Source organism: Bos indicus, chromosome 3 (assembly GCF_029378745.1).
Source record: "Bos indicus isolate NIAB-ARS_2022 breed Sahiwal x Tharparkar chromosome 3, NIAB-ARS_B.indTharparkar_mat_pri_1.0, whole genome shotgun sequence".
NCBI classification, from domain to species: Eukaryota; Metazoa; Chordata; class Mammalia; order Artiodactyla; family Bovidae; genus Bos; species Bos indicus.
The window spans coordinates 19,971,038-19,991,298 of NC_091762.1; the positions used below are offsets into that span (position 1 = coordinate 19,971,038).

At 44.2% G+C, this 20,261-nt stretch overlaps 1 protein-coding gene across 3 annotated transcripts; it reads right to left on the reverse strand.

The window, feature by feature from the left end:
- Positions 1 to 80: 80 nt before the first annotated feature.
- On the reverse strand, positions 81 to 19,980 carry PRUNE1 (prune exopolyphosphatase 1). 3 transcript variants are annotated; one of them, XM_019955890.2, is made up of 9 exons: positions 19,841 to 19,969; positions 18,463 to 19,625; positions 11,577 to 11,669; positions 10,699 to 10,901; positions 8,868 to 9,052; positions 7,987 to 8,145; positions 6,279 to 6,373; positions 3,706 to 3,864; positions 81 to 1,940 (listed from the first exon to the last, which is right to left on the reverse strand). In XM_019955890.2, exons 2-9 carry the CDS (start codon positions 18,499 to 18,501, stop codon positions 1,512 to 1,514), a joined length of 1,362 nt encoding a protein of 453 aa, XP_019811449.2. In that variant the 5' UTR covers positions 18,502 to 19,625; positions 19,841 to 19,969; the 3' UTR covers positions 81 to 1,511. The 3 variants fall into 3 exon arrangements, with proteins under 3 accessions (XP_019811449.2, XP_070641820.1, XP_070641821.1); XM_070785719.1 differs by lacking the exon at positions 18,463 to 19,625 and having other exon boundaries at positions 19,841 to 19,980; XM_070785720.1 differs by lacking the exons at positions 8,868 to 9,052; positions 11,577 to 11,669; positions 18,463 to 19,625; positions 19,841 to 19,969 and having other exon boundaries at positions 10,699 to 10,897.
- Positions 19,981 to 20,261: the final 281 nt, after the last annotated feature.

Here is a 20,261-nt window from a genome sequence, read left to right on the forward strand (position 1 = left end):
AAATGAATCTTGAGGAAGTTAAAACAATTATCCAAGGGAAAGGGCTGATTATAGTTGTAAAAAGAGACAATAAGACCTCAAACAGGAAAAAAGTATTTAATACTTTAACAAAATGCAAAATAAAAGTAACCAAGTTACAAAACGTAAATTCCTTTGGTTCAATAATCACACCACTATTTTACCTTCCAATGGCTACAAACATCATCCCTTCAAAGTGAAGTCAGACCGTTTCCCTTATATGAAGACATCATGTCAAAACCATCACATACCCCACTGTTCCGCCAAACTGTTGACAACCCACAGGAAACAGAGCTGTTGGGGAGGAAAAGAGGGAGAAGGTTGGTCTGAAGAGAAAAGAGGGACTCTACACATGCAGAACAAGTCGGGGGGTGGGGGGGCTCTGTGCTGGGTCACTATGGTAGGAATCATACCCCTGTACATGCTACATGAGGCTGAGGACCTTGGTACAATTACAGAGAAACAAACAATCCAGTGACCCTGAGCACTCCCAGGGAAACAGAAACAAAAACAAAAAACCAGAGGGGCTGAGGTGGCAACGGGACAGAAACCAGGGAACATCAGTTTTGCAGACGGGGAAATGAGACTTGAAGGAGTGAGTGTCTGGACAAAAGACATAGTTTATGGCACTCGTTATGAAACTTCTTGTTTCCTTCTACTCTCTCCAAGAGGAGAATGAGATGGGTAAGAAATCAGTAGAGCCAGGGCTCTCATGGTATTTTTGCCATCTTTTGAGAAGAGTGCCCAGGAGTCTTAAGGTCTTCCCAGGGGTCTCCTGAACCAGGGGTCTTCTGGATCCCTGTGGCTCTGGCTCAGAGATTCAGAGAAACTGAGAGCTAGGCCACCTGATCAGGACAGAAGACAAGGGCCTCCAATCTGCCCCTAAATAATCCTGAAACAGTCACAATAAGCTAATAGAAATTTAGCCATTTGGGATCAGACACCATCACCTAACTGGGGGGCAGAGAGAGGAGTTATGGAGGTGGAAATGAGCTAAAGGCTAAAACCAGAATAAGCTTAAGGTAGGTACTGTATTCAATAAATACTTGAATTAATAAGAGAATAAATGAATACTGGAGACAATGCATGTTTGGTTCCATAAGAAATACCAGTTCTGTCAAAGAGCCTGACTGAGGGCACTCTTGGGGTACACATTATTTCTGTGCCACTCTGCGGCACCTGTATGTTACTACATTATGTAATACATACTAATGTATGTTATCACATTATGACCCTGGCAAATGAAACAGATGATAGTCAGTGCGGTATTCAACAGTTAAATTAAATAATAAAATTTGTTTGATTGGTTGAGATTGTGGGGGAAAAAGGTAGAAAGCCAGCTCAGCTTTCTTTCTCTTCTTTCTCCTCCTAGTAATGACAACAGTACACCAGATCCTGGAACAATGAAGAAGACGGAACTGCTGAAACACCTCAAAACATGCATTCAGGATGGTTCAAGCAACCTCTCTCACTTTCCCCTTCCCTCTCAACGGTCATTTCTTAGACAGGGAGGCAGTGGTAGGTTCTGACAGCGAGATCTGACTACATTTCTCGAAGATGACTTCGGCTGAGAACTTCGGCAGCCCCTGATCCAGGGGGCACTCGTCCACCAGGCTGTTCATGGGCGTGGGGGGCAGTGGAGGCTCCTCCTCATCCTGACTCAGTCCAGAAAGCAGGGAGTTGCCTGCCCTGTCCAATTCTTTGTCCACCTGTTCCCTTGACACACCCTCTGTCTCAGGCTGTCCTAAAGGGATGTTCGTGGAGTCAAAATACGCTGACAGGGCTTCCTGGAGCAGAGGCAGAACTTTCTTTCGAGAGATCTGGGTGTTGCCTTGAAGATAGGCTTGGAGGTCAGGGTGGCTGCTTGGGACAGGGGTCAGCTTCAGGGGTGGAGAGTGGGAATGTTCCAGGATTCCACAGATCTAAAGAGGAGACAAGATGGGGAGATGGTATATAAGGTGGTGAAGCAAAAGGCTGAGACTTCTAAGAGACGCCTCTAGCAGAAGAGGAAAAAAAAAAAATGTGTTTTTTTTTTAATTTAAATTAAGTCATCCAGAGTTGTTTTATTGCTTGCACATCAGCTAATACTGATTATTAATATACAGTATTTTAGAAACAGAAGAAACGTTTGAGATCATATATTTCATTTTATTAATAAGTAAACCAAAGTCCAGAGAGATTTGATGTCTTGAACACAGATGATGGTAGAGTCTGAACCAGAATCTGGGACTCCCCGCTCCTAGAATTTTGTTGTTTCCAAGGGTACTGCTCTGTTTAAAAACTTGAACTCTATCCTTAGCTGAGATGGGCCAAGTATCTGCATTGAAGTCAGGGGAACGATAGAGGCAGAAAGAATGAATAGATCCAATGGGGCTGGGAAGTATGCCAGGCACTGCGCTATGTCTGGCCATTTTCAAATACTAATTTTCTCAATCCTCACAACTACCTTACTGGTTGGTATTACTATTACCCTCATTTATAGTTAGGGAAACTGAAGCTTAGATAGATTAGGTACTTGCCAAAGGTCAACTCTGAATGAAGCAAAGCTGATAGTTGAACTCAGGTCTGTCACTAGAGCAGTGTCCTAAATTATTATATACCATCTTACCAAAGGAGAAAGAGAGGAAATGGTAGGGCAGACGGTGAAAAGAGGACTACCATTTCCCAGCATAGAGGCAGCCAGGGCGATGGTCAAGTCATCAGAGGGACTGTGGCAGGCAGAAGAGGGGAGATTCAGGAAGGTGGGGTCAAAGCACCCTTTCCTTCATGACATGATTACTAAGAGTTCCTTGTGCCCAGCAATGAACTTCACATATGATACTATGTTTCACGATCACATCACACTAGGTAGTAATATGCCATTTATGGACTCAGAAGTCAACTGACTTCCCTTTGGTCAACGTGCCAGTAAGTGGCAAATCTGGGACAGTAAAGCCTATTTATCTACCTTTAAAAGGGTAGCTCTTTCCACAATGCCAAACTTACTTTCCATTGAATGAAATTATGTTTGCTTCCTGGAGGAGAAGATAAAGACAGAGAGAGGTGGGAAAAAGCAGACATACCTTTTATGATCAAAAAGATTATCTGGCTGAATCCAGACCAGTCTAGCAGTCCTCATTGCTAAGAAATCCAAAGAATCTCTGGACTGCCTTAAGTCCACTCTTAAATTCTTCCCTGAGTTTATAAGTAACCAACAGAGGAAAAGAAAGGTGAAGAAGTGAGAAAGATGGCCAAATGGAAGATCAGAGTTAAAAACCAAACCTGCTCCTCAACTACTCTGCAGTTAGCACAGAGTAACTAATCCTTGCCCGGTTAAAGAGTGAAAAAGGTTTCTCTTCTGTTTTCAGTTTTCAAAGCAATAAGGTAAAAAGAAAGAAACTGATTTCCAGGAATTAGGAAATAGTGATTAAGTCAAGTTTTAACTCCAGATTTATAACAGGTTCTTTTAGCCCAATTTCAAGTCCTACTAAGTAGGAATTGTGTCTCTAATTTTCTTTGGAATCTCCGTTTCTCACCAATAGCATGATTAAGGATAGTCATATATAGAGAAAATGGAAAAAAAGGAGGAGGGAGTCTGGAAATAGATCAAGGACCTCTGTATAAATACAAGAACCAAGGAGAAGTCTTTATAGAACAGAGCAGTGCACACAGGCTGTACTCCATAGGACCCCTAGGATAGAGACTCACCGTCATTCGAAGTGCTGCGTGGGGACAGAAAACAGCCAACTGCCGCACTGGCTCATTGTAAGTGTTGAAAAAGATAGTCATGGCAACCAGGGCATCGTAGCTATGAGCCTGGCAGAAGGCACGGAGATCTGCAAGGAGGCCAGACCTCTGCAGAAAAGCCTAAAACAGAAGAAACGGACAGGGCTGAGGGCTACAGCTGGACCCTCATTATCATCCCCACAGAAGATGCTTGTGAAAGGCTTCTTGCATGATAACCTGGGACTTGTACTCCATAAAAAAGGTATCTAGTATTTCCTCTGTGCTATGTGTGTGCTGGAAGGCAACATATAGAATGAGGAGAATATAGGCTTTGGGTTCCGACAGAATTGGTTAGAAAATCAGCTCTATTGCTTCTCAGTTATATGATCAAGGATCCCTGATCATAAATTTCCTTATGTCAAATGAGGATAAATCATTTATCGAACATAATTGTTTTTGGTTTTTTTTTGCTTCTTTAGCCATGAACTTTATTGTTTGAATATTTGCAATTATTATTCTATACACAAACGTTAATTTCTTACAAAACTCTGTATTCCATATTGCTAGGTCACTTTGCTCTTCATTTTATGTCACATTTCCATCAAGAACTATTTCCCCAAATCACAATCTGCCTGATTGTGTGTTGTTGTTGTTCAGTTGCTAAGTTGTGTACGACTCTGCGATGCCATAGACTAGCCCACCAGGCTCATCTGTCCATCTGTCCATGAGATTTTCCAGGCAAGAATACTGGAGTGGGTTGCCATTTCCATCTCCACATAATTGTTTTAAGAACTAAAAAATGATAATGTAACTAACATGCTGGACATGTCCAAGGCTATCTTGCTTTTGCAATCAAACAAGCAAGGTCTTTGCCTTGTGGGTATTTTTATTCTAAATAAAAACAGAATATAAATGGTGCATACAAATAAGCACAGACAACATGACAACTGCATCCTGGGCTCTTCATTCTTTGTCTGTCTATATTCTTCTCCAAAATCTCATGCAGTGTTTCCTCCAATGAATAACACCACCAGCTGCTCCAGATTAGGGCTTTTCTTTGTTCTTGGTATTTCTAATGAGTCAATTTATACTGTGATTATGGTACTTGGAAAGCCTTTTGTGTTCTTTAATTTTTTTTCTCTAGTTTTTTTTATTATAAAAAAAGTTTTTTTAAAGAAAGTTTTTGGCTGTGCCATGTGCCATGTGGGATCTTAGTTCCCAGAACAGGCTCTGAACCCCTGCTCCCTGCAGTGAAAGCGCAGAGTCCTAACCACTGGACTGCCAGGGAATTCCAAGCCTTTTGTGCTCTTATGTTAGGTTCCCAAACTAGGTTATGAGTAGCAAGAGAAGAGGCCAAACTATCCTTTTTTTAGTTATTTAGTGTTTTTTACATGTTACTTAGGAGAAAGCTGTGCAGTCTATGAAAGTATGTGTTTAGATCAGGTTGTTGACTGATTTAACCCAATATGATATGGAACTAGGTATTAAAATACCACTATCAGAGTTATATTCATTCACCCATTTGACAGATTCAGTGAGCATCCACTACGTGTCAGGCACTGTCAAAGTGCTGGAGATATACCCCAAAACAAAACAAACAGGGTCCCTGCTTTGGGGGAGTTGATAAACTAGCAGAGGAATAGAGACAAAAAACAAGGAAACCATGAAACGTGATTATTTCAGTGTGCTAAGTGTTATGAAAAACCTGTTGGCAGGTTAAGACTCTGTGCTTTCCACTGCAGGGGCCCAGGCTTGATCCCTGGTCAGGGAACTAGATCTTGCAAACTGCATGGCCAAAAATAAAAAGTAATTCTTAGAGACTTTTGAGCACAAAGGGTATTACTTTAGTTAGGGTAATCAGCAAAAACCTTTTAAAGGAGGAGATACCTGAGCTAAGTCCTGAACTAAAAGAAGGAGCCAGCTCTGCAGGAGTGCAAAGGCTCTGGGTTGAGAGTGAGTTTAATGGTTCTGAAAAACAGAAAGCAAATCAGGGTGGCTGCAGTACTGTAAGTGCAGGAATGGGGCTGGAATGAGCAGATGTCAGAGAAAAGGATGAAGGCCTGATCAAAGATGGCCCTTTAAACCACAGTAAGGCTTTAGGTTTTATTAGAAGTGTGATGAGAAGGCAGTAAAGGGAGGAGGGCCAATAGGATCTGACACGTCTTTTTTTGTCCATGCCTTGTGGCTTGCAGGATCTCAGTTCCCCAACCAAGGATTGAACCCAGGCCAGAGCAGCCAAAGCACCAAATCCTAACCGCTAGACCACCAGGGAATGCCCCTGGATCTGACTTATGTCTTAAAAGGGATCACTCTGGCTGCTGTGGGGAGAACGGTTTGCAGGGACTGAAAGTGGAGACAGGGAAACCAGCGTGGGGTCACTACAGGTCACTGGGGGTCTCACAGTGCAGTGAGAGATGATGGACTGTGGAGTTACAGTAGAGATGGAGAAAAGTAGGTACAAGATATATTTTGGAGGTGAGCCAGGAATAAGGGACAAGGTTACAAACAAAACTGAAGGTTTTCTCTCTCCACTCACACCTACATCTTGCTCTTACCTCCATATCCATATATATTGCACTAATGGCCACCTTAGTGCCTTGTCTGGAGATGGTCTTCTGGTCCTTTCTCAGCATCTGCTCTGTGGTCAGTCCTAGAAATTGGATGTGAGACTAAGGGTCAAACAAGAGAACCAAGAGAACCCAGGGTCCTAGGATCAGGAAGGTGATGACACCAAGACACGTCAAGGAAGAGGAAAAACACAGTCGCTCTTTGAGGCACAAAGAACAGGGCTCATACCTCAGGATGTAATTCTAGAATGGAAATTTATTTTAAATAAAAAATTATTTTCAATTACTGGGTCACAACAGTTACCTTTAGAGCAAGGGACTTTGGGGAGCAGGGAGAATGGAAGAAGGGAGGCTTTTACTCCTGATTTTCCCCTTTCTGGGTTGTTTCACTTTTCTAAAAGTACATGTGGGACCTTTTTAAATATCCACAAGCAGTGAAAGAAAGTCGCTCAGTCATGTCCAACTCTTAGACTGTACCCCGCCAGGCTCCTCTGTCTATGGAATTCTCCAGGCAAGAAGAATGGAGTGGGTTGCCATGCCCTTCTCCCGACGCAGGGACTGAACCTGGCTCTCCTCTACTGCAGGTGGATTCTTTACTGTCTGAGCCACCAGGGAAAGCTGGTGGTCCATTTCTTTCTCTTTTTTAAAATATCAACAAGAAATAGCTGGGTAAAAAAAGTCATGGAAGTTTTTCTTCTTTTATTTTGTCCTTTCTATTACTGTTTTTGTTTAGTCGCTAAGTCGTGTTTGACTCTTTGCAACCCCATAGACTGCAGCACGCCAGGCTTCCCTGTCCTTCACTATCTCCTAGAGTTTGCTCAAATTCATGTCCATTGAGTCAGTGATGCTATCTAACCATCTCATCCTCTGCCTGCCCCCTTCTCCTGCCTTCATTTTTTCCCCAGCATCAGGGTCTTTTCCAGTGAACTGACTCTTTGCATCAGGTGTCCAAAGTATTGGCACTTCAGCATCAGTACTTCCAATGAACATTTAGGGTTGATTTCCTTTAGGATTGACTGGTTTGATCTCCTTGCAGTCCAAGGGACTCTCAAGAGTCTTCTCCAGTACCACAATTCAAAAGCATCAATATCCTTTGTATACTTACCCTAAATGTTTCTTCTGCTTCCCTAACCAGTGATCTAGATCTCCCTCTCATAATTCAGTACAGCTGACCCTCTGTATGCAGGCTTCACACTCATAGATAAGGAGGGCCGGCTGTATTCATATATTTTGCTATTTTATATAAGGGACTTGAGTTCATCCAAGCATTCTGGCATCTGTGAGGGATCCTGGAACCACTTACCTGCAGATCCGAGGGACAACTATATTCCTTCAGCATACTTATGTCTATATTTTCTTTCTTTTTAAAAAAAAATTCATTTTTTTTGGCTGTGCTGGGTGTTAGCTGCAGCATGTGGGATCTAGTTCCCTGACCAGGGATCAAACCTGGTCTCCCTGTATTGGAAGTGCAGAGTCTTAACTGCTGGATCACCAGGGAAGTCCTTAAATGTCTGTATTTTCTAATTCGACTGAAAACCTCTGAGACTCTTAATATATTCCTTCTTATCCACACAACATACTAGCCAGCTTCTTTCTGGTGTAAAGCTTAAATCATTTAGCATGCTCTGACATTGTTTCGCTGGTTTTCAAGCATATAATGAACAAGGCTTTTGTCCACTAGTTTAACATTTCATACCTGATACATCAAACTTGGCCTTTTGCAGAGAATCAAAGATGTCATTTCTGCTGGGCAGATCTGGGAAGAGGGCCTCCAGCTTCTCTACATAGTGGCTGTCCTTGAGGGTTGCCTTTCCAATCTTAAGGTCCATGTTCACACAGTCCAGGAGGATTGTTCCTGCGGAGAAGGAGCATGGCAGAACTCAAATGCTGTGGCACTCCATTCCTGGCAACTAGAGCACACATTACCCTCAAACCCAATGGACACAATACCTAAGGAGACTGTATGGCAACTCACGGAAAACAAAACAACTGGGACCGTGTCCTGAGTGAGACATCCCAAATCCAAACTGAAATGTAGGCACAGAAATGGGGAAAAGGTAGAAAGGAAGTGTATCTCAATTCCTGGAGATTTTGAAACCTAGTCAGAGAGAGATGACCTCTCTTCCGTAGGCCAAATTCCAGTTGGAAGAGATAGTTGAATCCAGTTCTCTCTCTCTCTCTTTTTTTTTAACAAATGGAGAAAATAAGAACAAAAAAGGTTAAGAGATTTGTTCAAGGTCATATAACTACTTCCTGGGCAGAAATGGTATTAGAATTCATTTCCTGCTTCTTTGGCTAGTCCTCCTTCCATTATACAATGCTACTAATAGGCAGCTCCTAGGTCTGTTGTTTCATGCTTCCTTTCTACTCTCTCCAACAAAATATTCCCCAAGCCTTCAAAGGACAAAGTACTTGAAAGCCTTTATAATGCCTAACTGCTCCTTGAAAGAACCTCCTTCGTTATGGACTAACTGGCTTTGAGAGGGTATGGTCAGGCTGGAAGACTCTGAACTTCTTCACTTTCCCTTCTCTGGGATGGGATAAAGGGTCAGGTCCCAACCCCCAAGCCACCCTCACCATGAAGAAGGGCTGCAGTTTGCCTGTCCAAGATCTCTGGTGCCCCCTGCAGGATTCTCTCGGCCACCAGGGTAGCGCAGGACCCCACCAGTTCAACTGAAACATGGCAGGGAGGGCAGTGTCTCTGATCGATGGGCCGATGGTCTAGCACCTCTGCCACTGCCTCCTCTAGGGCTGCGTCACTTCTGTGTGGGAAAGGGGGGATGTGGGGGAAAGAGAAAGAAAGACAGGTAGGGGCACTCCAGCTGCACCTCCACACGAAGAAAATACAGACATCCTAGGTGAACACGTAGATCTTTGATCACTTCCACCTCTGCCCCACTCCTCTCAATTCTTGTCTTAAATACTATAACTGAGGCCATCTTTAAATACTGCATAAGTGAATTTGACAAAGTATCAGCTACCCATATCTCATCCACATGTTTGATGTGCCTTTCCAGTTGACACCTGGACACCCAACATCTAAATCTCTCCTATTTCCTTAATTCACTTAACATCGCAATTTCATGCAACTCACAGGATCCTATGGCTTCTGGCTCAACTCCCATCCATTCCCTTCTCTCCAGCCCTCTGCTGCTGCCTTATTCTAGGCCCTTAATCTCTCTCATCTGAACTACTCCAATAGTTCCTTAACCAAACATTTGCTTTCAGGGTCCTCCTAAACTGTCCTCCACAAGGCTACCTGCATGATCATTTGAAAAATGCAAATTTGGTTCTGCTAAGACCTGGAATAAAGAGAACTGACAATAGCTCCCCGCTGCTCTAAAATAAAGTCTAATCTCCTGGAAGGGCCTACAAGGTCTTCATGATCAGGCCCCTGCCTATTAGTTATCTTTTTTATGTCCTGCTTCTCCCTCATAGTTTATGTTCCAGTCATGCAAAACAAATTCCAGTTCTCCCAAGTCACCATACTATTTCATGCCTACCTGCATTTTACTTATCTGAATGTTCATTACTCTGCCTGAATACTTTTCCTAATTACCTCACCTCCTCATACACCAAGCAAACATCGAGTCTTTCAAGACTGAGATCAAGGATCCGTTTTGTTAGAAAAACTTTCCTGACATCCTCCACTCCCCACTTGTATATTTAACCACTCCATCCTCCATGCACCTACTGTCCCCTAAATGACAGTTACCACTTACCTCTAACACCCATTACAAGGACCCGTTTGTCTAGTTCCCTCCTGACTAACAACTGCTTGAGAACAGACTCCACTTCACCTTCATCCTCTAAACAGAAGTTTATTAATGAGTGAGTAGATAGATGGACTAGCGCCCGAAGGCTATCCTATCAGTACCCCTGCTATAACCAGTGTGCTCAAGGAGAAAAATATACATATTAGTATTAGTAGGAGCCAGAGACACTTGGAAAGATCAGTATTCATATTGCTTTGTTGGCCAGTTTTTTCCAATCCTAAATTAGGGATGGAATTATTATAGGTGTGTTCATTTATTAAATAGCACTAATGAGATACTGCTTTATGAAGGAAATGATTTTGCTAATTTTTTAAAAATACAATTGTAACCATTATTCAAAGGTTTCTATTACAATAAATCTGCCATGAAATCTTAAAACAATGATACCAAAGGTAGATCTAAATTATTTCCGAGTTATCCTTTAGTTTGAACTCTTCATGTTTCTATTTCTTTTTATTACTTGTATAATTAAAGAAGTGACAATATTTTTTACTGCCTTTCTATATCTGGTATCACTCATCAATTATGATTAGCCCATGAGATCCCTGAGAGCAAACATTCTTCTCTTTGAAAATCTTACTCATCACAGCCCATGGCACACGATATGTATCAGCTTTATTTCTTCCACGTACTTGGGTAAGACATGATGGTCAACAAGGATGAGGGTGAGCTGGCCAGCCTGGTGCAGTGCATGGAGGTCAATCTCATCCCGGAAAATCAAGACGGACTCTGGAATGTGAATCTTCTGAAGGAAGAAGACATTGTCACCTCGTAGAGGTAGCTCTGAACGTTTTATATTTAACACTGGCACAAAGACTTCCTCCGCCTCAGTTGTCTGGATAGGAAAGTGAAAAGAAGATATGGCTGTGTTATGTGACAGGATAGGAAGTCACAAGACCACTGGGACTAAGGAGACATGATCTTGGGGAAGTTACTGCCTTCGTCAAAGCCACAGTTTTCCAGTCTGATCAAAATAAAAGGATGACCCTTACCCTCTTTCTTTCTTAGCAATAACATGAAGGTCAACAAGACAACTCATGGAAAAGGCCTAGTTCTGGATGCTGCAGAGAAGAAACTATCGGTCCTCCAGAGCCGACACGGGCATGAGGAATATACACAGACCACTGACACCCACTGTTGTTCAGTTGCTAAGTTGGGTCTGACTCTTTGCAACCCCATGGACTGTAGCACACCAGGCTTCCCTATCTCCACTATCTCCCAGAGTTTGCTCAAATTCATGCCCAATGAGTCAGTGATAACCCAGTAACTGACTATGAATACTGCTTTATGGTTTACAAATTCTTCTGCTCATTGTACAAAATACATCTGCTCATTTGATCCTTACAGCAACACTGCAAAGTATTATCATTTCAGATTGTATAGTTACTGATATGAGACTTAGCAAAGTTAAGGGATCTGAGTTACCTAAGGCTAAATGCTATCAAACAGCAAAGCTGGGTTTTGAATCCAAATCTTTTCTTTCTAAGGGACTCTGTTCCTAGGTACTCACCTTTGCCAGGTAAAAAGCCAGGGCAAGGGCTGACACCATGGAGTCCAAGTCACAGGCTTCATTTCCCAGCACAACATGTATGGGTCGGGACTCCTAGAGAGGCGGGAGAATGGGATTAACAAAAGCATCCTCTAATCATGTCCATTTATCTAATACACATGTAGGGCTGCACACACATCCTCTCGGTGATCTTCATAGAGGAGGTAGGTCAGATATTCTTATGGGTCCTCATTTCCCGGATAAGGATATTAGCTAAAAGGGCATATGTGTTCTGGCCAAGCTTTAAGCATTCCACACGTGTCTACTTAATGGAAACGTACTCCTTCCTCTCTACCACACTGTCTCCTTGAATGTTAAACTTTCAGAAGAGCAGTAAATAATCCTCTGATTCTTACGCTCCTTGGGAAACTCAAGGAGTAGTCAAAGGTACAGCATCTGGGGTAGCTGATGTATTCAAACCATACCAACTCTGGTTTGTACTTTTTTCCTATTTTCAAATAGGGAAAAGAATCCTTTTACTTCTAAATGAGAACAGGCGAATAGACTTTGAAAATAAAACTAAAAATAAGATCAAGTCCCTTATCCAAATATCTAGTCCATGAAATTCCCCCTACTCAGAGGAGTGTCAATGATAGCCAGATTAACCAACACTCTCACACCCAAGAAACTGACACTTTCTCCAATGGGTTCAGACTAAAACAAAAACAATTGCTGCTGCTGGAACTTTTATTTTTAAAGCTTTGAAAATCCAGCAGCTGATAAGAAGTCTGAAGAGGGAGGCACATCTGTTGTTAGTATTAACCTTGTAATTTTGCATCTCCCTATCGGACTTTAAATAAAATACACTAAAACCTACAGATGCCCAAAATAGCAAAGATGCATTTGGCCAGGTGAGATGAGACCATATCATCCATGGCTCGGCTTAGGCACAAGGATTCTCTTACCAGTTTACTTTTGAATTTCTATCTCAGCCTACTTCTCAAAGAGAGGAAGGAATACGAGAGATTCCTTAAGAGATGCACTAGCTGCTGAATTTCAGCCCCAGTGGCCTTTTGAACTGCACAATTCTTGGCTGCAGGGGCTGTCTGCCTGTGCATTGTCATATGTTTGGCAGCACCCCCAAACTCCACCTCCAGTCATGACAATCAAAATGTCTCCAGATTTGCCAAATATTCCACACGGGACAAAATCACCCCCAGTTGAGAACTGCTGGGTTACAGAAAAGTGAAAATCCACTCTGGCTTCTTCAGTCAGGGAAGATATGCTAGACAGAAGATTTTAGAGAAGTGGGGAAGCATTTAGAAGAGTAAAACATAATAAGCAATGGTTTATCAAGTAATATAACTTTAGGAAGAAAGAGAATCTAGGGGGACCTAGAATCAGCTTCCCTGTATTTGACTGTTATCCACTCTCCTCACTCGCCAGAAACCCAAAGCCAGAAAGGGCCAATTTTAGAAGACTTCTGGTGGTAAAAACTGTCCTGTCTAGTAACTAGGTAAGCTTTTATTTTGAAACCACCCTCTTCTCCATCTTCTACTCCCAGCCCTAGTTGCTGTTCTTGTTCAGTTGCTAAGTCATGTCCAACTCCTGTGACTCCATGGACCGTAGCCCGCCAGGCTCCTCTGGGACTTCCCAAGCAAGAATACTGCAGTGAGTAGCCCTACAGAGAAGGACAAAAGGCAGAGGTTGTCTGTCAAGGTTTTGCACAAACAGCTTCTGGGAAAAAGGGTTTCCCCGGTGGACTCAGTGACAAAGAATCTGCCTGCGATGCAGGAGAGGCAGGAAACATGGGTTCCAATTCCTGGATTGGGAAGATCCCATGGAGGAGGAAATGGCAACCTACTCCAGTATTCTTGCCTGGGAAAATCCCATGGACAGAGGAGCCTGGCAGGCTATAGTCCATGGGGTCCCAGAGACGGACACGACCGTGCGACTGAACACACACGCACCCCAAAGGTCACATTTTTTAATTTTTTACCTCTGGGGAAAGTCTGCCCTTAGGTTCTCCCTTCTGCCCATTTCTCTAAGCCTATTTCAAGAGTGTGGCAGCCAAGACCCATTCACACTGAACAGCATGGGAGAGGGAAGATTCTTTTCAATATTAAACTCTTTGCCAACACAATATGAGAATTCTGTACCCAAGACCCAAGGCCCATAATAACCCCTCTGACTTGCAATTTGTCCTCCTGATACCAGAGAAGGCGCCTCTGTTTCCTGGATACCACGGACCAGATGGCTGTGGACCAAAGTGACAACAAAGCACTTGAGATAAGTGGCTGCAGAGATAACTGGCTCACAGAAGCAGTAAGGGAGGGCACGTGTTCTCTAGAGGAACTATATACACAAGAGAGGCCACACGGTCCTGACCCCGGAGAATAAAGGTAAGAGAAACACAGGACAGGCAGAGCAGGAGAGGTCTATTGCTGGGCTTGAAGAGGCCCTCAGAGAACCCTTCCAAAATTCACACTGGTGCTGCTTCCTTCCAAGTGGCAGCTGAACTAGACTCAATCAGATCCCCAGCACCAGGAGAAGGCTAAGCAGAAAGTAGGGACCAAATACAACGTCATGGCTCTGAGGGGAGGAGGAATGACCACCAGAGGAAGGTGAATAACTAAGCCCTTGTGCTCAGCCAAGCTCAGACCGCAACCAGAAAGAATTAAAACGAAAGGAATACTCTGGGACCGTCAGCAAATCTTGGAACAGGAGCAACCAAGGGAGGTGGTGGCATTCCTTCCCCCCGCCCCCCGCCGTCAGCACCCACCACTCCCCTAGCCTGACTGGTCCATTCACCGCCCACGATGCGCACATTCCCAGCTCTGTCCTTTGCACTGTTTGCTTTTCTCTGAGAGCAGCCGAACTGTCACTGGAAAAGACCACAGGCTGGGGTTGAATCCCAGCTCTGCTTCTTGTAGGACTTTGGCCTCTCTAAGCTTCTTTTTCCTCATATAAAAATGGGGATACCACTGTAACCAATTTCATGAAGTTGTTATGAGGATTAAATGAGACAGCACATAAGAGCCAACTCTGTCATAGTTCAGAGGAGTTTCCTTCCATCTTCTTTCTCCAGCCCTTGCTGTCCTTACCCGAGCCCCCGCTCTCTGCAAATTGTCCCTGCACCCAAGCCACACCAGCCTCTTCTACTTCCAGCTTCCTGTACCTGGGGTACAGAACTTAACTACCACCTTAAGGAGCTCGCTATCTGTTCATGGGCGTGTATCACAAATCCTTAACATAGCTTACAAGTTAGGTGACTATATACTTTGCTGTTCAAACCAGTACTCTTTTGAGAATGAAAAGGGCTGCAATTAATGATTATATTTCAATAAACTATCCTGGGCAAGCCAGGTATATGAATGCCTAACTTACAAGGTACGATTCTCCTCATTTAGGAAAAACACGTGTAACTCTTAACCCCCATGCCATCCCCCACTAGCTGAAAGCACAAGCCAAACAGCCTCAGTTTTCTGACCATCAGAGAAGAGTTCAGGGCAAATATAGCTATACTTAGAGCATGAGGAAACCTGAGCTGCCAATGGAAGAAATACAATCTGAGAGCCACAAGTAGATATAAACTTTTTTTTTTCCCTTCCTTTAAAAAACCCACTAGTTGAAATGACTGTATTCTGATGTTCTTTGTGGCCTCAATGGTGTGAGAGGGGATGGTTTTAGGGCTAGCAGAGTCAACCCCTTCCCTTCTGAGGCTGAATACGGTCTGATGCTTACTCTACAAACTAGTTAATGAAGAAAGAAAAAAGGAGACAAGGAGTCAGAGATAGAGAAGCATTTCCGGCAGGGAAGATGGGACTAACTGACAGTGATGCAAGGACTGTAAATTTCTAGGGAGAGTCAGCCAATCCTGATTTCTGCCTCATGCCTGAGAAGTGCAGACAACACACGTTATCCAAAGCTTCTGGATGAACACCTCAACTAGAATGTGGCCACACCCTGAAGCCAAGACTCCCCCGCCTGCCGCCAAACTAAAAGTGACAGATGACTTACCATGACTAGGACATTTAGTTAAATAAGATTTCTTTTAAATAGAACAATCTACTATCATTGTGGTGGCAGACTAGAAAATTTCACTGGTATCAAATGCTGAAAATATGGTATCAATAGGAAAGTTGGCTGAGTTATCAGCTGTTTCTGTCTTATATAAAAGTCCAAGTATTCACAATTTCCTAAAAGTTATACTGTATTTTAACAGCAACCCTCAAACTTAATAGTGTCTCTGGGGACTTCCCTGGTGGTTCAGAGGCTAAGACTCCACGCTCCCAATGCAGGGGGCCCAGGTTCCATTCCTGCTCAGGAAACTATATCCCACAATCTGCAACTAAAGATCTAGCATGCCACAATGAAGAAAGAAGATCCCGCATGCCACAACTAAGACCCGCCACAGCCAAACAAATACATAAAAACTAAAAAAAAAACAAAAAACCCACAACAGTATCTCATGGAATAAACCTACATGTCCATTGACAGAGGAATGGATAAAAAAGATGTGGTACATATATACAATGGAATATTACTCAGCCATTAAAAAGAATGAAATAATGCCATTCGCAGCAATGTGGATGGACCTAGAGATTGTCATACTGAGTGAAGTCAGTCAGCAGAGAAGGAGAAATATTGTATGACATCCCTTATTTGTGGAATCTAAAAAGTAATGATACAAATGAACTTACAAAACAGAAAGAGATTCACAGACTTAGAGAACAAACATGGTTGCCAGGGAGAATGGACAGTTAGGGAGTTTGGGATGGTCATGTACACAACGCTGTATTTAACATGGATAACCAGCAAGGACCTGCTGTAGAGTACGTGGAAGTCTGCTCAATGATATGTAGCAGCCCGGATTGGGAGGGAGTTTGGGAAAGAAGGGATACCTATATATGTATGGTTGAATCCCTTTGCTTGTTCACCTGAAACCATCATAACATTGTTAATCAGCTATACCCCAATACAAAATAAAAAGTTTAAAAAAATAGTTTCTAAATCATGTCTTTCTTTAGCTAAGAAACAAGTGTGGCCTCTGGGAAGTTGGAAATGGAGAAGAAAAAGATCTTTCTCACTTTCTAATTGTATAACTTTTTTGTATTAACTTTTTTTTCACTCTGTACATTTTCTACTTCCATAATTAAAAACAATCTAAATCATTGGGTGTCCACCGGTATCTCCTACTACCAGGCCACCCACTAACATTGCTAGTCTAACTTTCTAATTTCTCTTGGCCCACGCTAGGTTGTGTGATAAGAGCTCTAAGATATGATCTTTCCTTCGCAAGTTTGGAAAAAGGAAGATCTAGATCTTGTTCCCTGGGAGAATGAATTCAGGCAGAGAAAAGTCAGGATATCAGTAATACTGAAAAAATCCAGTGTTTCTCAGCTTCATATTCCTGAGGAAGACATACTCTTAACCTGGGACACTTCTAGAGAGTAGATGCTATAGAATAGAGGCATGCAATGAAATGCTATCTGGTAAGGTTTCAGGCTCAAAGACTCTTTATCAAATGGTGAAAAAGACTGGTTATTTGGGTCATTAGGGAAAAATCCAACTTCTTGGCCCTTGGAATGGTGCCCAAAAGCCTCTATATTAGTCTTTAATGAGGTCCCTGTGGTGGAAATCAGAGGTAACCAAAATGAATTGGTCCCAGATTGTCTTATACATTAAAATGACCTTCCCAAATTTGTATTTCACAAGGAAAAACGTAGAGTAATTCGTTTTACACTAACTGAACTTCACTCCTATTCTTTGTTTTTGGCCATGCTACACGACACACACGGGATCTTATGTCCCCCACTAGGGATCAAAACTGCACCCGCTACGTTGGAAGGGTGGAGTCTTAACAACTGGACTGCCAGGGAAGTCCAGAACTTCACTCCCATTCTTCAGGTGAGGACATTCCTTTATGACAGCAGCTGATTCTGCAGGAGGAATTAGGTGACTTTTAGGATTTGTTACAGACCAGAATCTTATTTCCCAGGTGAATTTGTCGAGTTTAAGATACTTTAAAAGGAAGCAGAGTCAACCATCTGTCAAGGTTTCTCCAAGGGTAGTATAACTTGAAGCAGGGGGGCCAGGTGACCTCCTGGAGCCTCTCTCTGGCCCGTTGTTTGCTGCTAACTGGGAATAGCGACCTAACGTTGCACGACCAGTTAGCAAGGCTGGGAGACTCCAACTGGCTCAGAGAGTACCAAAAATAAGCCACAAAGCATTCAGGAGTCATGCATACAGTTTTGATTCCAAATATACTTTGTGCTTATCCCCATCCAGGTCGCGGATTTTTATGTAATTTGTGTGTGTTAAGGCCAAGGAAGTAAACTGGAGGCAAAGGAATGCAAGCCTGATGTACTGTGTGCGTTTACCTTAAAAACAGATTTAAAGTGTAACACCATGACCACCTTTAATTTAGAAGGAGTTAGGCCCGTCAGACAAAAACCGCCGTTGAGAGGCGACAAAGCCGTGGGCACAGGTTCCCTCGTACTCCCGGGGTTCACCTGGAGGCCAAGGCGCCAGTAAGGCCTCGTGAATGGAGAACTGAAAGAAGGGCGGGGAAAAGGGAACAAATACACCTCGCGGCCGGCACAGCCCGGGTCCCATTGACGGAACTAACCCAGCGACACCGAGCAGGGGCTCAGAGGCAGGACCCGGCCCCACGATTCCGCCTCCCCGCTCACGAGCAGACCCCAAAGGCTGGCGCCCCTAAGTGAGCATGCATTCCCACTCTCAAAGGCTAGGTTCTCCTTCCTCCCTCCTCAGGTTTCCAAGCCCCCACCCCACAATTCCGCGTTCCCTCCACACAAACCTTCGGTGCTCCCCAGATCCCACATCTTCGTCTTTCCTGGACCCCAGGATCCATTCCTTACGATAACAAACAGGGGTCCCTTACCTGCAGAGCAGCTCGACAACCCTGCAGGTAGTTCTCCATGGTGAAGCCCAAGGTGTGCCGCCGCCCCTCGCCGCGGAGAGGTTAACCGGCGAATGAGCCCCGCCCCGGACTCAGGGGCTTGCGGCGAGTCGGGAGGCGGGACTCGAACCCGCCACACGGCGATTCACCCCGGGAGGAAGTGCGTAACCGGGCGCCCCGGGAGTCCGGCGATGCCCCGCCCCCAGCGGCGGAGGCCAAGTTCTGCGCCCAGAGACTCACGGGAGGCGCGAAGTGCAGCGTGGTGCGGGGGCATCCTGGGAAATGTAGTCCCGCATCTCCGCTATGGTTTCCCCAAGAATTGCGGGAAGGAGAATTATCTGAGTTCACAAGTGTGTATGTGTCATATAATCTATCCTTGTGGCTTCTGAACTTTCCGTCTTTAGTCAGGCTAAGTATAGCGTCTTTCCATAAATTATATCGACCACCTGGTTGACATCTAAAATTCCCCTGGGCAAAAACAACTAACTCATCTTTCTTGAATTCTCTTCCTTACCAAATTGACCAATTATGTGGTCTTCCTTGTTATAAAAAATTTTAATAATCTCTGACCCCTCTTCTTTACCTAACACCTACAGTCTCTTGCCAACTCCTGCTGCTTCTTTTACAACTCTGTCGCCTGTTGGCAAATGTCTCATTCTTCCCCGGTCTGTTGTAACCTGGGATCTATACTCCCTGCCTCCCCAGTTGTTCCAACTCCCCTTTCAGCCTGCAGAGTTGCTTGAAGTTTCATCCTGCCGTAGCCCTGAGTAGAGCTTGGAAGGCCTTTCAGAATGTAGAGTTGTGTTCCAACCTCCTTTAACTGCCACCTTCCAGCCCCAGAGTAGTGCAGAGTACTGCAAGTATATGTACTCTCATCATCAAAGGTTCCCTCAGTTATGAATCCGTCCCTTTTTTTTCTGCCGCCAGCCTCACACCAGTTTTTCCTCCTCACCAAGCTAGGAATTGAGAGGAAGTGATGGATGAGAAGCTGAGGCCTTTGGGGGTAACAAGGACCAGACCACAGGGATATGGGATCCCCTGCATGCTCAGCTAGTTTTCTGCTTGCTGCACTCTCCCCAGAGCCCGCTGCTTCTTCCACACCTTCTGCATTACCAGGGTGCAGCCCAACCGGTTTCATTTCTTAACTAAAAAAAACGAAAAAATGATACAGTAAGGATTTCGAAAGGATCGGGATTTTTTTCCCTTTAAATGAATAAATATGAAAATATCAGGCTCTTTGGCCCTGTTTTTGTGGAGGCAGAGCAGAGGACTGCCGCACCCAGGGAGATCCAACAAGCTTCTGCTGTCCAGCCCTGCTCCTCCCAGCGCAGCCAGGGCCCTTGCTCTTCCCTATTCTCACCAGAGAGGCACAAGTGCTCCATCCCTTCCAGCGGCAGGCGGAGAGAAGAGAAAGGGTCTGTTGTTTTTCTCTCCTTGTTTCTCTCGCTCACTGCTGATCACCAAGCTGCTGACCAGGTCAGAAACCCCGAATAGAAATCCGCCAGTGCCGGGCAAGCTCCTCCTCCTTCGGGGAGCTTGTCCTTGACTGATTTTTCTTTGTCCCGATGGTGAAAAAAGAGAGAACGAGAAAGAAGAAAAGAAAAACCACAAACTTCCTTTGAAAACCAGCGCTTGTAGACGGGGCCTGGAGCGCGCGCCCTGGACGCGGCGATTCAGAAATCCTGAAGACGCTCTGAGCGATCTGGGCGCACCTGGGCTGCACCCCTGCCTGCCTGCACCCCTGCCTGCCTGCACCCTTCTCCAGGGCCCCCCGGTCGTGG